This window comes from Peromyscus californicus, unplaced genomic scaffold (assembly GCF_007827085.1).
Source record: "Peromyscus californicus insignis strain IS unplaced genomic scaffold, ASM782708v3 Scaffold_6__1_contigs__length_162567912, whole genome shotgun sequence".
Taxonomy (NCBI): Eukaryota; Metazoa; Chordata; class Mammalia; order Rodentia; family Cricetidae; genus Peromyscus; species Peromyscus californicus.
This window is the reverse complement of record NW_026294584.1, coordinates 7,312,793-7,331,476: the sequence shown is the minus strand read 5'-3', so window position 1 is coordinate 7,331,476 and position 18,684 is coordinate 7,312,793. Positions and strand designations below refer to the sequence as shown.

General features: G+C 35.8%; 1 protein-coding gene across 1 annotated transcript in view; it reads left to right on the top strand.

Moving 5' to 3' along the window:
- LOC128098662 (cadherin-related family member 3-like) overlaps window positions 1-18,684 on the top strand; it is a 164,790-nt gene that overhangs the window by 69,354 nt on the left and 76,752 nt on the right. The window contains exons 17-18 of the mRNA XM_052719972.1: window positions 1,946-2,087; window positions 2,268-2,521. Coding sequence (XP_052575932.1) covers window positions 1,946-2,087; window positions 2,268-2,521 — 396 coding nt within the window. The remainder of the gene's footprint in view (window positions 1-1,945; window positions 2,088-2,267; window positions 2,522-18,684) is intronic.

Genomic DNA, 18,684 nt, shown 5'->3' with positions numbered 1-18,684 from the left:
TACCTTTTATTTTATTTTATTTATTTACCTTTTCTAGTGTATGTGTATTCATGTTTGCCTGTATGGATACACACTATGTGTATACCTGATGTCCCAGTAGGTCGGAAGAATGTGCTTGATTTGCTGGAAATCCAGTTACAGATGGGGGTGATCTGCCATATAGGTGCTGGGAACTGAACCTGGGTCCGCTACAAAAACAGTGAATGCTCTTAACTGCTGAGCCATGTCTCCAACTCTTGCACTTAAAAGCTTGATGAATTTCTGTATGTAAAGACAATCTATTCTAGTCCAAATGAAATTAAAGTGATAAATATTGCTAAATTATGATTTATGTATTGGGAATACATTTTATTTTTTAGGAATTAAGAAAACTTAAATAGTATGTTTTATTTAATAACCACCTTAGGTAATCATAAAACAACACAGGGATTGAAAATGCCTTTCCAGATTACCCAAAGATAATTGCATCTCAATTTATTTCTCTTTAATTGGGAACAGGTTTTAAAGAATTTACCAAATTTACTGGCTAAGTTTGTTTTTATTTATTGAAACTTAGTTAATAAATACATATAATAACATTTCAGAGTATGTTTGTTCCAGAATTATGGTGATTTTAAGGTGTATGAACAACTAAAACCATAGTTTTGCCTTTCTTGTATACTTTGTATTGGTCAAATTTCCATAAAGAATAATAACTTAGAAACATGAATATGCTATGTTCTAGTGTAATTGGAGATCCAGTTACTTAAGAAAATGATGGTCTTTTGCCAAAATTAATTCTGGCAAGCAAGATTGGAATGATATATTAAATTCCAAGCCATAGAAACAGCACCTCAAAATAAGAAACTGATGATTCAAGGTTGGCAGGATCCCCTTTGCTTAATTTAAGAACAAGCTTAAAAGCTGGCCATGATGTTGGAGCACTAAGAATTCCTTCTTCCAGAATGTTCCCAGAGCTTCAAAATATAATGGGAATATCAAAACGATTGAGGAGAATTGCAATCTTGGGAGGTTGTTCAGAGATGCACTCTGAGTCCACCAATGAATGTGAACCGTATACGATAATAACAGCAATTGTAAAAACATTTAGATAATTTATTTCTGAAAAATATTTTCTTGGCTATTTCTTAATTCTTAAAATGACATGTTTACTTTTTTATACCTGTTAATCATTTTATACTTGTTTATACTATGTTAAGTACATAGATGAATGTTTAAAGGTAACCACAATCCTTCCAAATTTGTGAATTCAAGTCAATTTATTGTTTCCTGCCCCTGTCATTTCACTCTTCCGGTAACTTAGATGATGCAGGTCATCAGTTCATAATGTGAAATTGTAAGCCCCTTAATAGGACAGCAGAGCTCCTCAGCACAATTCTAGGCTTTTAGGCATGAGGCACTTGAAAATTAAGTAGTACTGTTTCCTATGTGTTGTACATGAAGGGGTAACTACGGTTTCCAATCAGTAACATCAGCTGTCTACTATATCTATTTTATTTCACAAGTTAGTAACTCAAGGGAAAATAAAAAGGTGAATGAATAAGTCAGTAGGAAAAAATGGTGAAATAATGTTTCTGTGAAGAGACACATTGGGAAAAATTGCAGAAGTGAGGAATCCTGTGGACATCAGCTTTGAGCATTTAAATGACCATCATTATTCTGCAATCATAGAATCTGAGTCACTGTAAGTCTCTCTCTGTCTCTGTCTCTCTGTCTCTGTCTGTTTCTTTCTCTCTCTCTCTCTCTCTCTCTCTCTCTCTCTCTCTGTGTGTGTGTGTGTGTGTGTGTGTGTGTGTGTGTGTGTGTGTGTGTGATGTATTTCTATAGTTTACTGCAAATTATCTAGGCCAACACTATACGCAATAAAAATTAGAAAAGTGACTAATTGTATATGGTGAGATTTTTGAAATATGATTTAACCTAAGAAAATATTCTTTTGTTGTAGAATGTGAATGATGAGCCTCCTGTATGCACACCACCACATTTTGAAATTCAGATTTATGCCACCTTTAGGGGTCCTTTCACTCGCCTCAATTGCTTAGACAAGGATTCTCCACAGGATCATCTAAGCTATTCAATCATAAGAGGTAAAGCATGTGAATTCAAATTGGTTACTTCCATGCTGTTCCATGAGATTCTCATGTCAGATACTTTGTAACTGTTGGGAACATTTCATAAAATATATTTTAAACAAAAACTTAAGCAAGCAAATGGAAATAAGCATTCATAATAGAGTTTCCATTGTTTTATTACCTCATCCTTCTTAGGAAACACAAATAATCAGTTCACACTTTGGAGAGAAGGTGCTGAGTCTCCATTTCTGGCCACTGGGCAGAATTTCCAGTATGATCTATTTCAAGGAATTCAAGATGTAGTGACGTTCCAGTTACTTATTGAAGTCACTGATGAATTGGGTGAGAATGCTGCTACTCAGCTGACAGCCACTACTACAGTCATAATTCATGTGCTTCCCTGGACCACAACACAGCCAACTTCTTCCAGAAAAACAGTTCCAACTTCAGTAAGTAACAATGATAACCTGTAATTCTGAAGGAGTTTGAATTAGTCACACTCACAGGAAGTTCTTGAGAACTCTCACAGGAATTACCCTATTGTTTTGGCACTGAAAGACATTAAATGAAACAGTTACTTTAATATCTCAACAGCACAATAAGGGGTAACTATTGTAGCTTTTAGCCAGCAGTGTCCAAGTGAAACAAACATATCAACCATAATCATTTATGGTTTTCTTTGCTATTTAGAATTCCTAGTAATTCTGTTCATTTTTTAAAAAGATTGATTTATTTATTTTCTGTACATTGGGGTTTTTCCTGCATGTAAGTCTGTATGAGTGTGTCAGATCCCCTGGCACTGACAGTTGTGAACTGCCATGTTGATGCTGGGAATTGAACCCTTATCCTTTTGAAAGATCACCCAGTGCTCTTAACCATTGAGCTATCTCTCCAGCCCCAGTTCTGTTCATTCTTATCATAGTGTGTTTTTTCTTTTTAAATTAATACTCAGGAATAATTTATTATGTAAAATGTTATTTTATACTTAGAAAAGATATTTGGCTGCTTTCTATTTTAGGAAGCAATATTGGTTAGGATTGGAACACACGCATTTTGAAGAAACACAAGCATTCATTCCTTAACACATTTAACTTAGTAAGTTTAGTATAGTTTATAACTACTACACAGTGTCAAATTATGGTACACTTTTTTCAATAGTTGAGGCTGAAAATAAGGTAAGTTTTCCTGGGAAGTCTTCCTCCATTGTAGAGGAACATAAAAATGCAGTTTAAGAAAAATCATTCATATATTCATGTAGAGAAGAGAAAACTTTTCAAGGAATAGGTATCAATTATCACAGGAAGAATATTGTAAACTACAAGGAAGTGATTGTATAAGCTCTTTTCTCTTTCAGGACAAAAAGGGTTGGAGGTGTAGCTTTGGAAGAAAGAAGAAGTTTGTGCTTAGTAGATATGGAAACTATTGGAACATGGGATGTCTTAAGACTGAGAGGGCTGGAATTAGGAAAGACCTGAATTTACAATCATTTCACAGCAAACAAGACAAATCCATGGTGTTTCATAGATTTTAATAATATTCAAGTAAAGAAAAAATGTTGGTGTAGTAAAACTGATTTTGTATGACTTAAGACAAGTCAAGTTTAAGCAGCCAAGTCCCTATGCAGATCTATGACCTCACTAACATATCTTTGATGCTTTCTCTTCTCTATGTAACAATGCTAACCCAAAGAGACACACTTGAAATAAAATAGTCATTTGCTGAATAAGTTACAGAAAATATCCCATTTCTTGACTTCATAGTTAAGTTTTCATCTTAGATATAGAAAAACATAATAATACAAATTTTAATATTCTAAATCTAAAGAAAATAAATGGAATTTTGATGCTACAGTACTGAACTTCTCCCACTAATTGAATGAAGTGATGTGCTTTATTAAAGCATTAGTGTTTAACAGCTTGAATTCTCCTTCCCATACAGCCATCATAAATGAACTAGTTTTGCTGCTTTTTCTTCGGCTTTAGGGATTCTAGTCATACATTTTATTCAATCAAACTCCATCATTTATGATTTTAAATATGAATATTGTTCTGGTCATCAACAATTGGTTTTTAGCCTCTCTACTCATCCCAGGGTATATATTCATAGATTTCCACATTTATGGAGTCCTTTTCGTCAGGCAAACAATACAAAAGACCCATCTTGTTGGTAATGTGGCCAGATGTCAGAGTCGCATTCCAAAGAGTTAAGATGCATTGTTTCTCCTTCCTGGGTCAATGTGAACCTCACTTCTGCATTCTGAGTCATTCTCCTCTAATGGATCCTGCTCTTCTGTAAGAGATTATTTTAGCCTACATTGTTATTGGGGGTAATTACATCCCTCACAACTTACACCCAAATTTCTGCCATCCAAATGGCAGAAAACAAAATCTAGCAAAGCAGAAGCCATTACAGTAGAATGTAATAGGTAAAATAAACAAGTTCTGCACCAAAATGTACAAGGATTTTTTTTTATTTATAGTTGAGCTAAGTGGTATTATAATCCATACACTTTGCTTGGCAATGCACAAGGCTTTCTAAATGAGGCAGGGTGATTAAAGCTGTCTGGAAATGATTACCAACTTGTGACCTGCAGAGTCATTTCCACTAAATAAGTGATTTCCCCTACAAGCCATATCAGTGTTAATGTTTGTATGTGTACTTACGCAATACACAGACTCCACAGGGAGATATGTGTACTTCTCTTTACAGAAAAAAATGTTACCAAACCAGAAATGACCTTATGTAGCTCTGTAGTTCAACATGTTTATTATAAGGGAAGGAAAAATGCTACTCAGACAATTCTAACTTTCTGGTGATATTTTATCTGTGTACCCCAATAAAACTTATGAATTCCTGAATGGCCTTATAAATAAAAAACTCAGAGCCAGATATTGGGGTTAAAACCTGAGAGATCAGAGGAATACGAAAAGCCACAGCCAACTTCACCTTACCAGATGCCCCAGTCTCCAAAAAAACCTACTTTCTGTATACCCACGCCTATATGCCTTTCTGTTCTGCCATATCATTTCCTCTCTGTGCAACTACATCACTTCCTGTCTGTCTGTACAGACCTCCAGACCTCTATGGTTAGTACTGGGATTAAAGGTGTGTGTCACCATGCCTGGTTCTGTTCCCCGTGTGGCCTTGAACTTATAGAGATCCGGATGGATCTCTGCCTCCCAAATGCTAGGTTTAAGGTATGTGCTACCATTGCCTGATTTCTATGTTTAATATAGTGGCTGGCTTTTTCCTCTGATCTCCAGATAAGCCTTATTGGGTTGTACAAATAAAATATCACCACATTTCCCCTTTTTTTGTCTGAAATAAAAAAGTTATAACTAATATAAGAAAAACTATATACAATAAGTACAATAACTACATACAATATATACAAGCAATAAATACATCACCAATGTCTAGTCCATTTGCATTTGACAAATTCAGAGAAAATATTCCATTATCTATCCTATTTTGGTGAGTCTAAAATGTACCTAATTCACTTTTTTTTTTGGTTTTTTTCGAGACAGGGTTTCTCTGTGTAGCTTTGCGCCTTTTCCTGGTACTCACTTGGTAGCCCAGGCTGGCCTCGAACTCACAGAGATCCACCTGGCTCTGCCTCCCAAGTGCTGGGATTAAAGGCATGCGCCACCACCGCCCGGCTTCACTTTTTATCCTAACTTGTATTACCAACTGAAAAACTATCTTTTGATGTCTTTCAAACTTACACACTTTATACTTCTTTAGTGAGTTTCTTTTCTAAATTTCTTAACAAGGAAAACTATAACTATCTAATCTTCAACTCCCTCAGAGACCTGAGAAGAGAATAATATTACCTAGTAAAATAGGAAGTACAAACAAGTGACTTCCAAAAATTTTGAGAAATGACTGAAACAGCTGGCTGCCTGGACAGTCCCCTGAGCTTTCTCTGCAATGTTGGGACCATCATCTTCAGCCTACAGACTTAGCATATCTGACAGATTAATCTGTGAAGCAGGATTTCCTAAAGAGCCTTCCTACCTTGTCTTGGCAAGGATCAGTAGTCCTTTGTTTTGTGTCCTGCTTGTCTATTTTAGACAGCATACTGTCAGCAGTTGATGCAAGGGCATTTTCTTGCCTAGCGACTGACTAACTTTTGCCACAGTGAAAGTAAACTCCATGTGGAATTTCTTCAATATCCATCATTTTTCTCTGAAGTAGATTGGTGCTGCCAGGAGCAGACATGTCTCATAGTCATAAAAAAAGGAAAAAAATTATGTTATTAAAACATCTTAAATATCATATTCTGCAGATCTCTGAAGTATTTGAAGATGACCTGTATATCTAAAATATATCTCTGCTTGAACTTGAAAATATACCTAATATGACTATAAGTTTGATTGTAATGATTAACTACTAACTTTCATTTCTTTATATCCTAATTAGTTGGTAATAATAGCTTTTAAGGATTAGCAAACTGCATTATATTTTTAAATGAACTGTATAGGCACAATACCTTGAACAAGATTAAAAATATATGTACAATATATTCTAATAAAATCAATCTCAAATTGGTATCAATATACATGATTTGTATACAATATACAAAAGTCCAATCCAATGTAAAATATTTAAAACTAGTAGTTGCCTTTTAAAAGTAGATTCAATAATCTACCTTTTCATCTTATCATATTCATATTCTCTCTTTTTTCTTTTCAGAGTACATTCAATGATCTACCCTTTATTCTATTAGTTCTATATCTTTTTTCCAGAGTAGATTCAATAATCTACCTCTTATCTATATCTTCTTTTTTCTTTTTTACAAACAATAACCTTAAATCTGATCTCCTTTGTTTAGCTTCTTTCCTGTTACAATAACAACTTGTAACCAACTAAGACAATTATCCAAAACGCTTTGAAAAACCAAAAACCACCCATCCCACCTCTTGTGAATGTGGGCGTCATGTTCTTAAAATTACTTCCTGCTATTTGGGGGCAAAGGCATCTTTAGGGGATCCTGAAAAGAAAAAAATTAAATTAAATGTCAAGTTCTGAGAGAGGTAGTTGTTTCATTTGTTGCCCAGTCTCTACATAATGCAAAAGTGCAGGGCTTATCTCAGGTCCTTGCTTGAGTAGTCTGTGAGGCTGAATCATTTCAGCCAGCCATCTTGAAATTGTCCTGAGCAGTTTGTATTCCAAAGCAGGTCTTTGGGTGGTGTTTGTAAGTTTAGTGGTATTTTCATTGTCCTTGTGGAATTGTCAGTTGTGGGGCCCAATCATCTTTTTTGAGACTTCAAATCTGCTGTTATGCATAGTCATGATTCCCTGCAGAAAATGATAGAGACTAAAACATAAAAACATGTACAGGCAGCTAGATGAAGCCTTTTTTTCTAGAATTATTTAGTACTCTATATGACCATTAATATCATGACAAAAGTTTAATATATATATATATATATATATATATATATATATATTAATCTTATAAATTTTGATACAAAATTCATACCTTAAGTAAAGTTTTAAAGAATCAAAATAGAACCAAAGAATTGAGATTAGTGACAACAGAATAGTCCCTTAAATTTGGTTTTCTTTGTCCCATATCAGGTGGCTCTTCTGACATGATACAGAAATTTTGCTTTTTCTTTTAACAAGCCGGCTTGAGTTTAGAGGAGAGAGCAATTTTCCGACTTCAAAGTCAGCTTTAATTTTTAGTTGAACTGGGACTACATAAAGACCATTTGTGTTAAGTGTCTGTAGAGAAGAGCAGAAACAAACGTTTAGGAAGACTTATGAGATTTTATAACTGATATACCAGTAGGCAATTTACTCTTCTTTTGAGATATTTTTTCTAGATGATTTGTCCTTTTTCTCAGATGTATCATTTGTCCAGTGTTCTTTAGATCCTTAGCCTTCATTCTCCTGAAAGACAAAAACCAAAACCCTTCCCCAACCCTAACTTTTGGGAGGTGCCCCTTTGGCAAGTTATATCTGACCAAATGAAGAGCAATTTTTAGTTGTGTAAATCAATTTAAATTGAATAGTCATGCTGGTTGATGAACTATCACCTCTTCTCATTAAGAGGTCTCTCTTGTTCATATTGAACCTTTATCAATTTTGATGGTATCCATAGCTTTTCTTCTCCTGTAGAAACAAAAGTAAAACCTCATCCCCACCATAATACATATCCTGTTTTCCATTCTGAGGTTAGCACATCTTTGAAGAATATAGGCATTTTAATTCTGTAGTGTTTTCTATTATCCAATATCTCTCCACAACTGTTGTTCCTTTCTTATTAGCATTGAGAAAATTCAAAGTTAATGCAATTATGTAATCTATTTCTAGGGGTTTTTCTTACCCCTTTCTGTTCTATTTAGCATATCCTTTAGAGTTAGAATTGATCTTTCTTTTTTTTTTTTGGTTTTTCGAGACAGGGTTTCTCTGTGTAGCTTTGCGCCTTTCCTGGAACTCACTTGGTAGCCCAGGCTGGCCTCGAACTCACAGAGATCTGCCTGGCTCTGCCTCCCGAGTGCTGGGATTAAAGGCGTGCGCCACCACCGCCCGGCTTAGAATTGATCTTTCTGTGACTGCTTGGCCTATAGGATTGTGTGGTATACCTGTAATATGCTTTATATTGTAAAAAACGAAAAACTATTTCTGGAGCATTGTCAGTTTTAATTTGTGCAGATATACCCAGGATGGCCATAACTTCTAGCAAACACATAATTACAGAATCAGCCTTTTTGGAACTCAGAGCAGTTTTCCACTGAAATCCTGAATACGTATTAATGTTGTGTTTTACATATTTCAGTTTTCTAAATTCTGCAAAATGAAACACATCCATCTGCCAAATTTCATTGCTCTGAGTACCCTTTGGATTACATCCTGCTGATATTGGAATATGACTGTAAAAAAAACAAATAGGACATTTCCTTATAATTTCCTTGGCTTGTTGCCAGGTTATAGAAAAATCCTTTTTTAAACCTTTACTATTAACATGATGGTTTTTTATGAAATTCTGAGATTACCAGCACATTTCCTATCAATAGTTTATCTATCTCATCATTACCTTGTGTTAGAGGTTCTGGCAGACCCATATGAAATTGGATGTGAGTTATGTATAAGGGATGCTTCCTATTCCTGATTATATCATGTAACTGAATAAATAACAAAGTTAATTCTGACTCATCAGGGATAAATTCTGCAGTTTCAATATATAAGACCACTCTTATAGCATACTGAGAATCAGTAACTATGTTGAGTGATTCTGAAAAATCCATTGGTATCTTTAGAATAGCATATAATACAGATTTTTGAACTGAATTATAAGGACTTTAAACCACTTTACTTAAATTTTCTGACTTGTAGCCTGCCTTTCCTTGTTTGTTTGCATCTGTATAAAATATATAGGCTCCAGATATTAGTATTTCCCATACAATGCAGGGCAGGATCCAATCAGTTCTCTTTAAAAGTTGAATTCTGTCGCTTTTGGGATATTTGCTGTTAATCTCTCAGAAAAAAAATACTTCAAGCTCTTTGCCAAGACTCACTTTCTCCCCATAATTTGTCAGTATCATACTTAGTTAAAAGTACTACAATTTCTGTTGGGTCTAGTCCTGCTAATTGACAAAGTCTCAATTATTCTTTTAAAATCAACTCAGGCATCTTTTCTACATAAGTTTTTAATTTTTTACTCTGTTTATTTGGTAGAAATATCTATTCCAATATAATATCTTCCCTCTGCATTGAAATTCCTGTAGAAGAATGCTTAGAGGGTAAAATAACCAAAATGCAATCAAGCTTTGGATCCACACGATCCACATGTATTTTCTTTTCCACCAAAGCCAATTCTCTCTAGCTTCCACTGATAATTCTCTTGGACTATTTAAGTCCTTATCACCCTCTTAGGCTTTGAAAAAATTACTCAGTTCATCATTTTTTACCCCAACAATAATCCATAAATGAGAAATGTCTCTGAATAATCTTTGAAAATCATTGAGAGTTTCTAATTGATTTCTCCTAATTTGCACCTTTTGGGGTCTATACTTTGTGGAACTATTTTATATCCTAAATAATTAACAGAATATTCTCTTTGCATCTTTTCAGGAGCAATTTGTAATCCCCAACAAGGCAAAATTTTCTTTACTTCTTCAAACATTCTTTCTAAGTTATTTTCATTTCAATCAACTAGTAAAATATCATCCATGCAATGATAAATTATAGATTCAGGAAATTTTTTAACGTATTTCTTCCAATGGCTGTCATACAAAATGTTGGCACAGGGTTGGGCTATTTAACATTCCCTCTGGAAGAACCCTCCATTGATATCTCTTAACCAGCTGATAATTATTTAAGGTAGGCACTGTGACGGCAAATCTTTCTCTGTCTTTTTCTTGTAAGGATATTGAAAAGAAACAGTCTTTTAAATTGACAACTATAAGAGGCCATCCTTTAGGTAACAGAATAGGCAAGGGAATTCCTGATTATAGAGAGCCCATTGGCTGACTTACCCTGTTAATTGCTCTTAGGTCTGTTACCATTCTCCACTTACCAGATTTCTTTTCGATAACAAATACAGGAGAATTCCAAGGGCTGGTTGATTCTTCAATATGCTGAGCATTTAACTGTTCTTGTACCAGCTCTCCTAAAGCCTGGAGTTTCTCTGATGTTAAAGGCCATTGATGAACCCATATGGACTTGTCTGCTAGCAATTTTAGAGTAGAGCTATTGATGCAGTTCTTGTGCCCTGTTCTTGTACAATCTGGATGGCTGATGACTGTTCTTTATAACATCTTTAATATTTCTCTCCAAAACATGTGTTAGTTTATGGTTTGTTTCTGAGGTTGGAGGAATGTTAATCTGGGTATTCCATTGTTGTAATAGATCACGGTCCCATAAATTCATAGCTATATTAGCCACATATGGCTTTAATTTTCTTCTTTGTCCTTATGGAACTATAAATTTGACCCATTTGGAACTTTGTTTCACCTGAGATAATGTTCCAATCCCTAACAGCTGAACATTTACCTCCTAAAGAGGTCAGTTTGGATGCCAAGATTTTGGTGCAATTATTGTGATGTCTGCACCTGTATCTACAAGACCCTCCATGAGAATGTCATTTATTCATATTTTTAATTTTGGCCCTTGTTCACTTATAGAAGTTTGCCCAAAAAAATTGCTTTATGGTTTCTCCTGAATTTTCTGTTCTCTTTGCTATAGCTGTTCTATCACCCTGAGCAGCATAGTTTATTACAATAGGCATTTGGTTATTTAATTGCTCTGAGAAGGGGTTGCTTCTATGATGGCAAGAAAGGACTGAACTGAATTTGCCATGAGGGCCTGCGAGAGGCCCCTCAGGGAGTTTGCTGATGGCAAAGGCAAAGGATTACCTTGTCTGTCCCTTGTTGATTTACATTCATTAGTCCAATGCTTGTCTTTCCCACACCTTCTGCATAATCCAGAAGGGAAGGGTGCTCTGCTGCCAATGTTCCTTGAAGAAACATTGTTTCTATGAATGCTCTGTCTATAGTCCCTCTTTAGGTGCCTTGTTTACCACAATTAAAGCATCTGACATTATTATTTTTCTTCAATCCTCTTGAAATTATCTCTCCTATTCACATATCATCATGGTCAGGAGATTCAATAATAATTGTATCCTCAATCCATTCCTCCAAGGGTGCTGATCTTGCCTTTAACTGCCTGATTACCCTTTTGCATTGTGAGTTAGCATTCTCAAAAGCCAGAGATTCCATTATTATCTGTCTGGCTTCTGAATTTGGTATCATTCTATTTATTGCTGAAGACAGCTTTTGCAAGAAATTTGTGAAGGTTCCTTGTGGGCTCTGTATAACTTTCATAAATGACTCAGTTTTCTTCCCTGCTTCTTCAATTATGCCCCACACATTCATGGATACAATGCAGCATAGAATTAGGATGTGGTCACCATATAAAGATTGTCTTTGTATATCAGAGTAATTACCTTCTCTAAGAATTTGATCCTGGGAAATTTCCACACCTTTAGGCCTACATCATTGTTCTATAGTTTTAGCCTCTTCTTTCCACCCAGTTCTCCACTGTACCTGTGGCCCAGCCTCTAGGCCTGTTGTAACCAAATCTTTCCAGTCCTGAGGGATAATTCTATTACAGGTTGACCAAGGGTTTAACATCTGCTTTACAAATGGAGAATGCATACCATATGATACTATAGCTTCAAGTCTCCTCAAATCTAACATTTCCACAGGAGTCCAGTTAGTTCGTACACAGCTTTGAGCATTTGGCTGTTCCTGTAAGGTTATGAGGTAGATTAATTTTGCTGTCTGGTAACCTTAGTCTGTGTCTCTGTCTCTGTAACTGTATAATTCAGTGCTGAGATAAGTTCAACTTTAAATTCTTCTGTGGGGGTCTTAATTTCTCTATAATTTGTTTAAACAAGTTTTTCTAAAATGTTTATCTTGGCACTCAAATTGACCAAACTTTTTAATTCTAAAATAAAAATGATAAAACAAGTAATATTCATAATTGATGTTATGTAAATCCCATCAACATTAATTATCCTCTCATTTAATTGTTCCTTTTTCAGACTGCCTAATATTTATCAAACAGAGACCAAGTTCCCTCCATTGTAAAAATGTTTTCCATTTTTTAATGTGGAAAAAAATTCCCTTTTAACTCATTTCTCTCTTTAAGATATATTAATTGACTCACCAAGTCTGCCTACTGAGTGGAACAGTAGAAGACTGAGGGAGTTTCAAAACAGCTACCTAGTGTGGTAGCAGTCTGAGATGGGAATCCAGAGAGAACCTATCACTCACCAGGAGAGAAAAAATCCAAAGAGACTCTGGCCCATGTGGGGTGGAGATTCAGCCATGTGAAACTCTACCCTGAGCTGGGGGCCTTTAAGGCTACAAGGGGCTTTTCATCCTGCTGTGTGCAGCTCAGGCCTGAGCCCCAGACAAGTGACATTTTAGTGAATTCTTGCCACAAATGTTGGGCTGCTAGATGTAACATGAATTGCTAAATGGTCATATAAATGAAAAACCTGGAGCCAGATATTGGAGTTAATACCTGAGAGATCAGAGGAATAGGAAAAGGCACAGCCAACTTCACCTTACCAGAAGCCTCAGTCTCCAAAGAGACTTACTTCCTGTATACCCACTCCTATATGCCTTTCTGTTCTGCCATCTCATTAATGTAGTGCTATTTTAACTGTGCACCCCAATAAAGCTTATCTGAGGATCAGAGGAAAAAGCCAGCCACTATATTAAATATGGAAGTCAGGCAATGGTAGCACATGCCTTTTATCCTAGCATTTAAGAGACAGAGATCCATCTAGATCTCTGTGAGTTCAAAGCCACACTGGGGAACAGAGCCAGAGTGACACACGTCTTTAATTCCAGCACTAACCATAGAGGTCTGGAGGTCTGTACAGATAGGAAGTGATGTAGTTGGGTGAAGAGAGGAAATGAGATGGCAGAACAGAAAGGCATATAGGCGTGGGTATACAGGAAGTAGGTCTTTTTGGAGACTGAGGCATCTGGTAAGGTGACGTTGGCTGTGGCTTTTTGTATTCCTCTGAACTCTCAGGTTTTAACTCCAGTATCTGGCTCTAGGTTTTTTATTTAAAAGACCATTTAGCAATTTGTGTTACATAACTTCAATATGCTTGCTTCAGAGTGAGTAGGCATATATGCAAAAGAATTCATGTTATAAAATAGTTTTTAAAAATAGAGTATTTCTAAAGGTTTGTTAAAAGATTCACTGACTAGCTACTATTTAATTTAAAGGTATGATACAATTATTAGAAAAAATTCACCCGTGTCTTTATCTGTTTATTCACTCGAGCAAACTTTGGGCTGTTAGCATACAATATTGAATGCTTTAAAGAAAAATAGATAAAGATTTGACTAGAAATGACTACAATAATAGAAAGTTGTGTTCAGAATTGTAGCAGACTCTTAAGGAAACATTTTGAAACATGTGCCAACCTAAGGAATATTGACATTTTTTCCTTTATGGATAGTCTACAGAGGGGTGATAAGATACTTGTGCCATACACAATGTTTCTATGTTTGGTAGTGTTTAATAATGACATACACAATATTATGCAAATATTGGCAGATTGTGGAAGAAATGCCCACAATTACAATTAGTCACTTATAGTAAAAATCTAGATAAAGGAGACTGGAAGATAAGACCTTTGTGTAGAAATGCTTTGCCATATCTGAAATATATTTATGAAATAATTTTTTCATGCATTTACTAGAAACAGGTCAAAGAATATGAATATAATATATCATTGGGAAAACAATGTCTTTTAGGACTTAGCATTTATTGTTATAAGCTATATCTTATTATTATTATGAAGCAGATCTTTCTACTTAGGGTCTTATATTAGATATGAAAGCTTAAAAACATTTCTAAGTGGTCAAAGTACACTGCCAGAATTTTATCTGCTTCTAAAACACAACTACTAAAGCCCATTATAAAAATAGAACATTCTTGCCGGGCGTTGGTGGCGCACGCCTTTAATCCCAGCACTCGGGAGGCAGAGCCAGGTGGATCTCTGTGAGTTCGAGGCCAGCCTGGGCTACCAAGTGAGTTCCAGGAAAGGCGCAAAGCTACACAGAGAAACCCTGTCTCGAAAAACCAAAAAAAAAAAAAAAAAAAAAATAGAACATTCTTAAAACCAAATTGCTAACAATGTCTGCCTGTGATTTTTAGAGAAATGAAGCTAACGATAAAAAGCTTAAAACAATTAAATTTTATTCAATTATATTATAAATACTATAGGGTACATATTCAACCTGAAACATTGTAAATTCAGACAGAGAGAGGGAGAGAGAGAGAGGGAGAGAGATCAACAAAAGTTCCCTGTAATTTTTGTAAAAGTATATAGGGTATCTCAGAAATTACAATCTCCTGAAGACATTCCACAGACTTCTGCCCATTTTACAATGCCAAGTATGGTACAAGTATGGTCAAAGGACCACTGCCATATGTTATAGGGAAAGTATGTGACACTTTTTAGCTGAGAAAGGTGGGGGTTTGTTAACTGTTTCAGGATCTGATGCAATCTCTCTTCTCTCTAATGCAGAACAATGCATGCATGTGCACAATTTTATATTTCATTTCAGAGACTTGTAAAAAAATCACCCATGGAATCCAGAATAAAAAACCATGACTAAAAGCAGGAGTAGATCCCTGCCTATAAATTTGTAAAAAGAAAAAAATGTTTTCATAAACAAATCTATACCCCTTGTACAAAGTGAACAAAGAAGGCAAGCCACATGGCCACTGAGAACACTATGAAACACCTGAAATGTGGTGACACTTGGCAAGATAGACATCAAAATATGAAGACAATCCTGAAGGAAATGAAGTAAGATGGGTTGCTTTAACTATAGAACAGCTTAGTTAAAAGGCTAGTTAGAAAGCAGCCCAGCCATGGACTGATGAAAATAAACAGAACTGTTGTAAAGACTCTGGTGATCATCCCATATCTCCTCAATCAGAGCCTTCTCAGAGCAGGTAGAGAAGAGAGACACTAAGTCATCTTTCAAGAACTGAATTAAATTCTTCAACTTAAATATATGTTGTCTAAAGAGACAATGAGGTAACTGGCTAGACACTGTTTCCTGCAAATACAATTCCCCAGAGGAATCATGAATCAAAATTCCAGAGACTGTGTGCAGCAAATTGAGACCATAATAAAAATTCCAGGACTAATGTCTATTTTGACAGTAGGAATGATGTTAGAAACTTTAAATCATCCTCATTTGTAACTATGGTTTTTATTCTTATTTCAACATAGAGCATGGAAAGGAGAATGTCTGTAAATAACTCTGTCCAGCCTTTCATCAGCTCTTCTGGGTAGCACATCAATATTTCCTGGTGCATATAAATATAATGAAAAGACTTTTATCCTATCAGTAGAGAACTGAGAAAATACATTAGTGTATGGAGTGACAAAAATTGTAATTCTTTATTGCCTTTCCTAAATCTGAACTTTAAAAATGAATACTGTGGCTATCTGTTTACATCTAGCTCTGTGTTCTTGCTTCTCTACTGTGCTCACTGACATACTACTTTTCCAAGACTTGTTCTGTATCACCAAAAAAGCAATTCTTATTAATATGGACCTCATAAATTAATTTGCAATTAATGTCCTTCTCCTGATAAGTTTCTGACATATTGAAGTTAATAAACTAATCACAGCAGAGATGCTTATACTGCAGCGTCAGCAGACAGATGCCACACCCCAGGATTTTGCTTCCTTTTGTCAATTTTAAGTTGTTCTAACAGCATCCTCTCAGACCCATTCATCGTATTCTTGTTTGTTTGTTTGTTTGGTTTTCAAGACAGGGTTTCTCCATGTAGCCCTAGCTGTCCTGGAACTTGCTCTGTAGACCAGGCTAGCCTGGAACTCACAGAGATTTGCCTGTCTCTGCCTCCCAAGTGCTGAGATTAAAAGTGTGAGCCACCACTGCCTGGCTTATTCTTTGTGGAACTAAGATATAGAAAACATTTCAAAGCAAGTGGGATTTGTGCTTACATAAGCAAAGTACCATTAAGCCACTAAAATAGATGAGAGCTTGTACTTTTTACACTCTTAGTCCTTCTTTTAAAAAATAATGCATCACTAAGGCCAATTTTGAAAGGACAGTGTATGTATAGAAGCCACTGGTAACCTAACTCTAATCGTTTTCCTTTTATGGCTTTTGGTTTGGTTTAGTTTGATTTTTCATACAGAGTCTCATGTGATTCTCCTGACCTTGGCCTCCGTATGCAGCTGCATCTTGCCTTCCACTTGCCATCTTCCTGTTTCTACTTCATAAATGCTGGAATTACAGACCAGACATGTGCCACTGTATCCTGCCTTTTCGCTTTTATTTTAAACAGGGTCTTACTAAATGGCGCAGGCACACTGAAAATGTTCCTATCTCCAAGGGTGGAGTACTGGGGTTACAAGTGTGTGCTCAAGGATAAATCTCATTTTTACTTTTATAAAGCTAAAGCAGCGGTAAGAGAAATGCAGGACTCGCTGTGAACTGTGTCTTAAACCTAACCCTGCCTTAGCTTAGGAAGTGGTGTTTTCTGAGGTGTTTGTTTGATCACTGGCTGTCTCCACCTCTTGAACTAAATTTTCCCTGTTCTTTCTATTTTCCTAATTTGAAGGCCGAACTATAAACATAAGAAATATAGTAATAAATGGTCATAAACTGATTGCCCAGGAAATGTGACAAACTCATGTAAAATATTTATTTTCTTTATTGCATCCTTACTAATAAGAATCATTTCCTAAACTGAGACTGGTTTACCCAAGACTGGCATAACTCCAGTTCATATCTCATTCCAGAAACCTTGTCTGTCTGATTTTTTTCTAATTTTGCCTTTCTTAAACTTCATTAGTTCATGCACACTTAAAAATCATCTTCTAGACACCAAGCATTGATAAATGAAAATATATTTATGAAAATAAATATATGGAATTACAGTGTATTTTTGTTGCATGGGAAATTGATCCTTTGGCATCACAACTGCCAGGCAATTGCTCTGCCAATAAGTTACACCCTTAGATTTCCTTTATAATGTATTTTGTATCATGCTCTCACTAACTTGCTAAGGCTGGTATGAACCTGTGGTCTTCCAGCCTAGATTTTTGAGTAGCTGGGACTGCAAGCCTGAACCAAGAGGCTTAGAAAATTTTAATTTCTTAGTAAAGAGGCAGAATTGTCAACATGTCCCTCTCTTATGAAATTACTTATAAAGTAAACAATTAAATGTTGAAACAGTGAACTGATAACAACAACTATAGAATCTCCATTGTTGGGTAGAAATCAAAGAGCCTGTGAAGAAGCACTTTGAAGAGAATTGTGTCTGTTTTACTGACTCAGGGTGCAGGACACATGCATAACAGACATGATGGTAGTATCTTCTCTGCATAAACTAATAATAACAGGTCCCTTGAACATATAGGGGGTGAAACTGTTTACTACATAGCTTGAGTCTTCCAGGGTGGGTCCATGTATTGTTCTTAACTTTCAGACATGAGGACTGTGAGAAAGCCATCATTTTTTTTTCCTCAGGTGTGCCTGGTGAGTAAGGCTCTTAGTGACCCTGAAAACATTTCATTTTCTGCTGTGTTGGGAAGTTAGATGTTAGACCAATGTCTGAGCATTGAATTTGATGTGTGTAATGACACAATAACCATTCCTCAAAAAATAAGATGCATAGATGGGCAACGGTGGTGCACGCCTTTAATCCCAGCGTTTGGGAGGCAGAGGCACGTGAATCTCCAAGTAAGAGGCCAGCCTGATCTACAGAGTGAGTTCTAGGATAGTGAGGGCTGCAAAGAGAAATGCTGTCTTGAGAAACAAAAACAAACGACAAAAAGATGTGTGCACAAGTGGTGTATTGTCAAGTCCTTTCCTGCTTTCAGTGCTCATCCAGCTCTCTTAAGAAATAAACACAGAATCACTGAAAAGATGTATGGAAGGTTCTATTTGGAAAGCAATGGCAGCTTTGAAGAAAAACAACCAGGTATATAGCTCCCTGTTTTTTGATAAGTGGACTACATCCTAGACAAGATATATAATTTCCTTATAAAAAATTATATTCAATTACTCCTTTGCCTAAA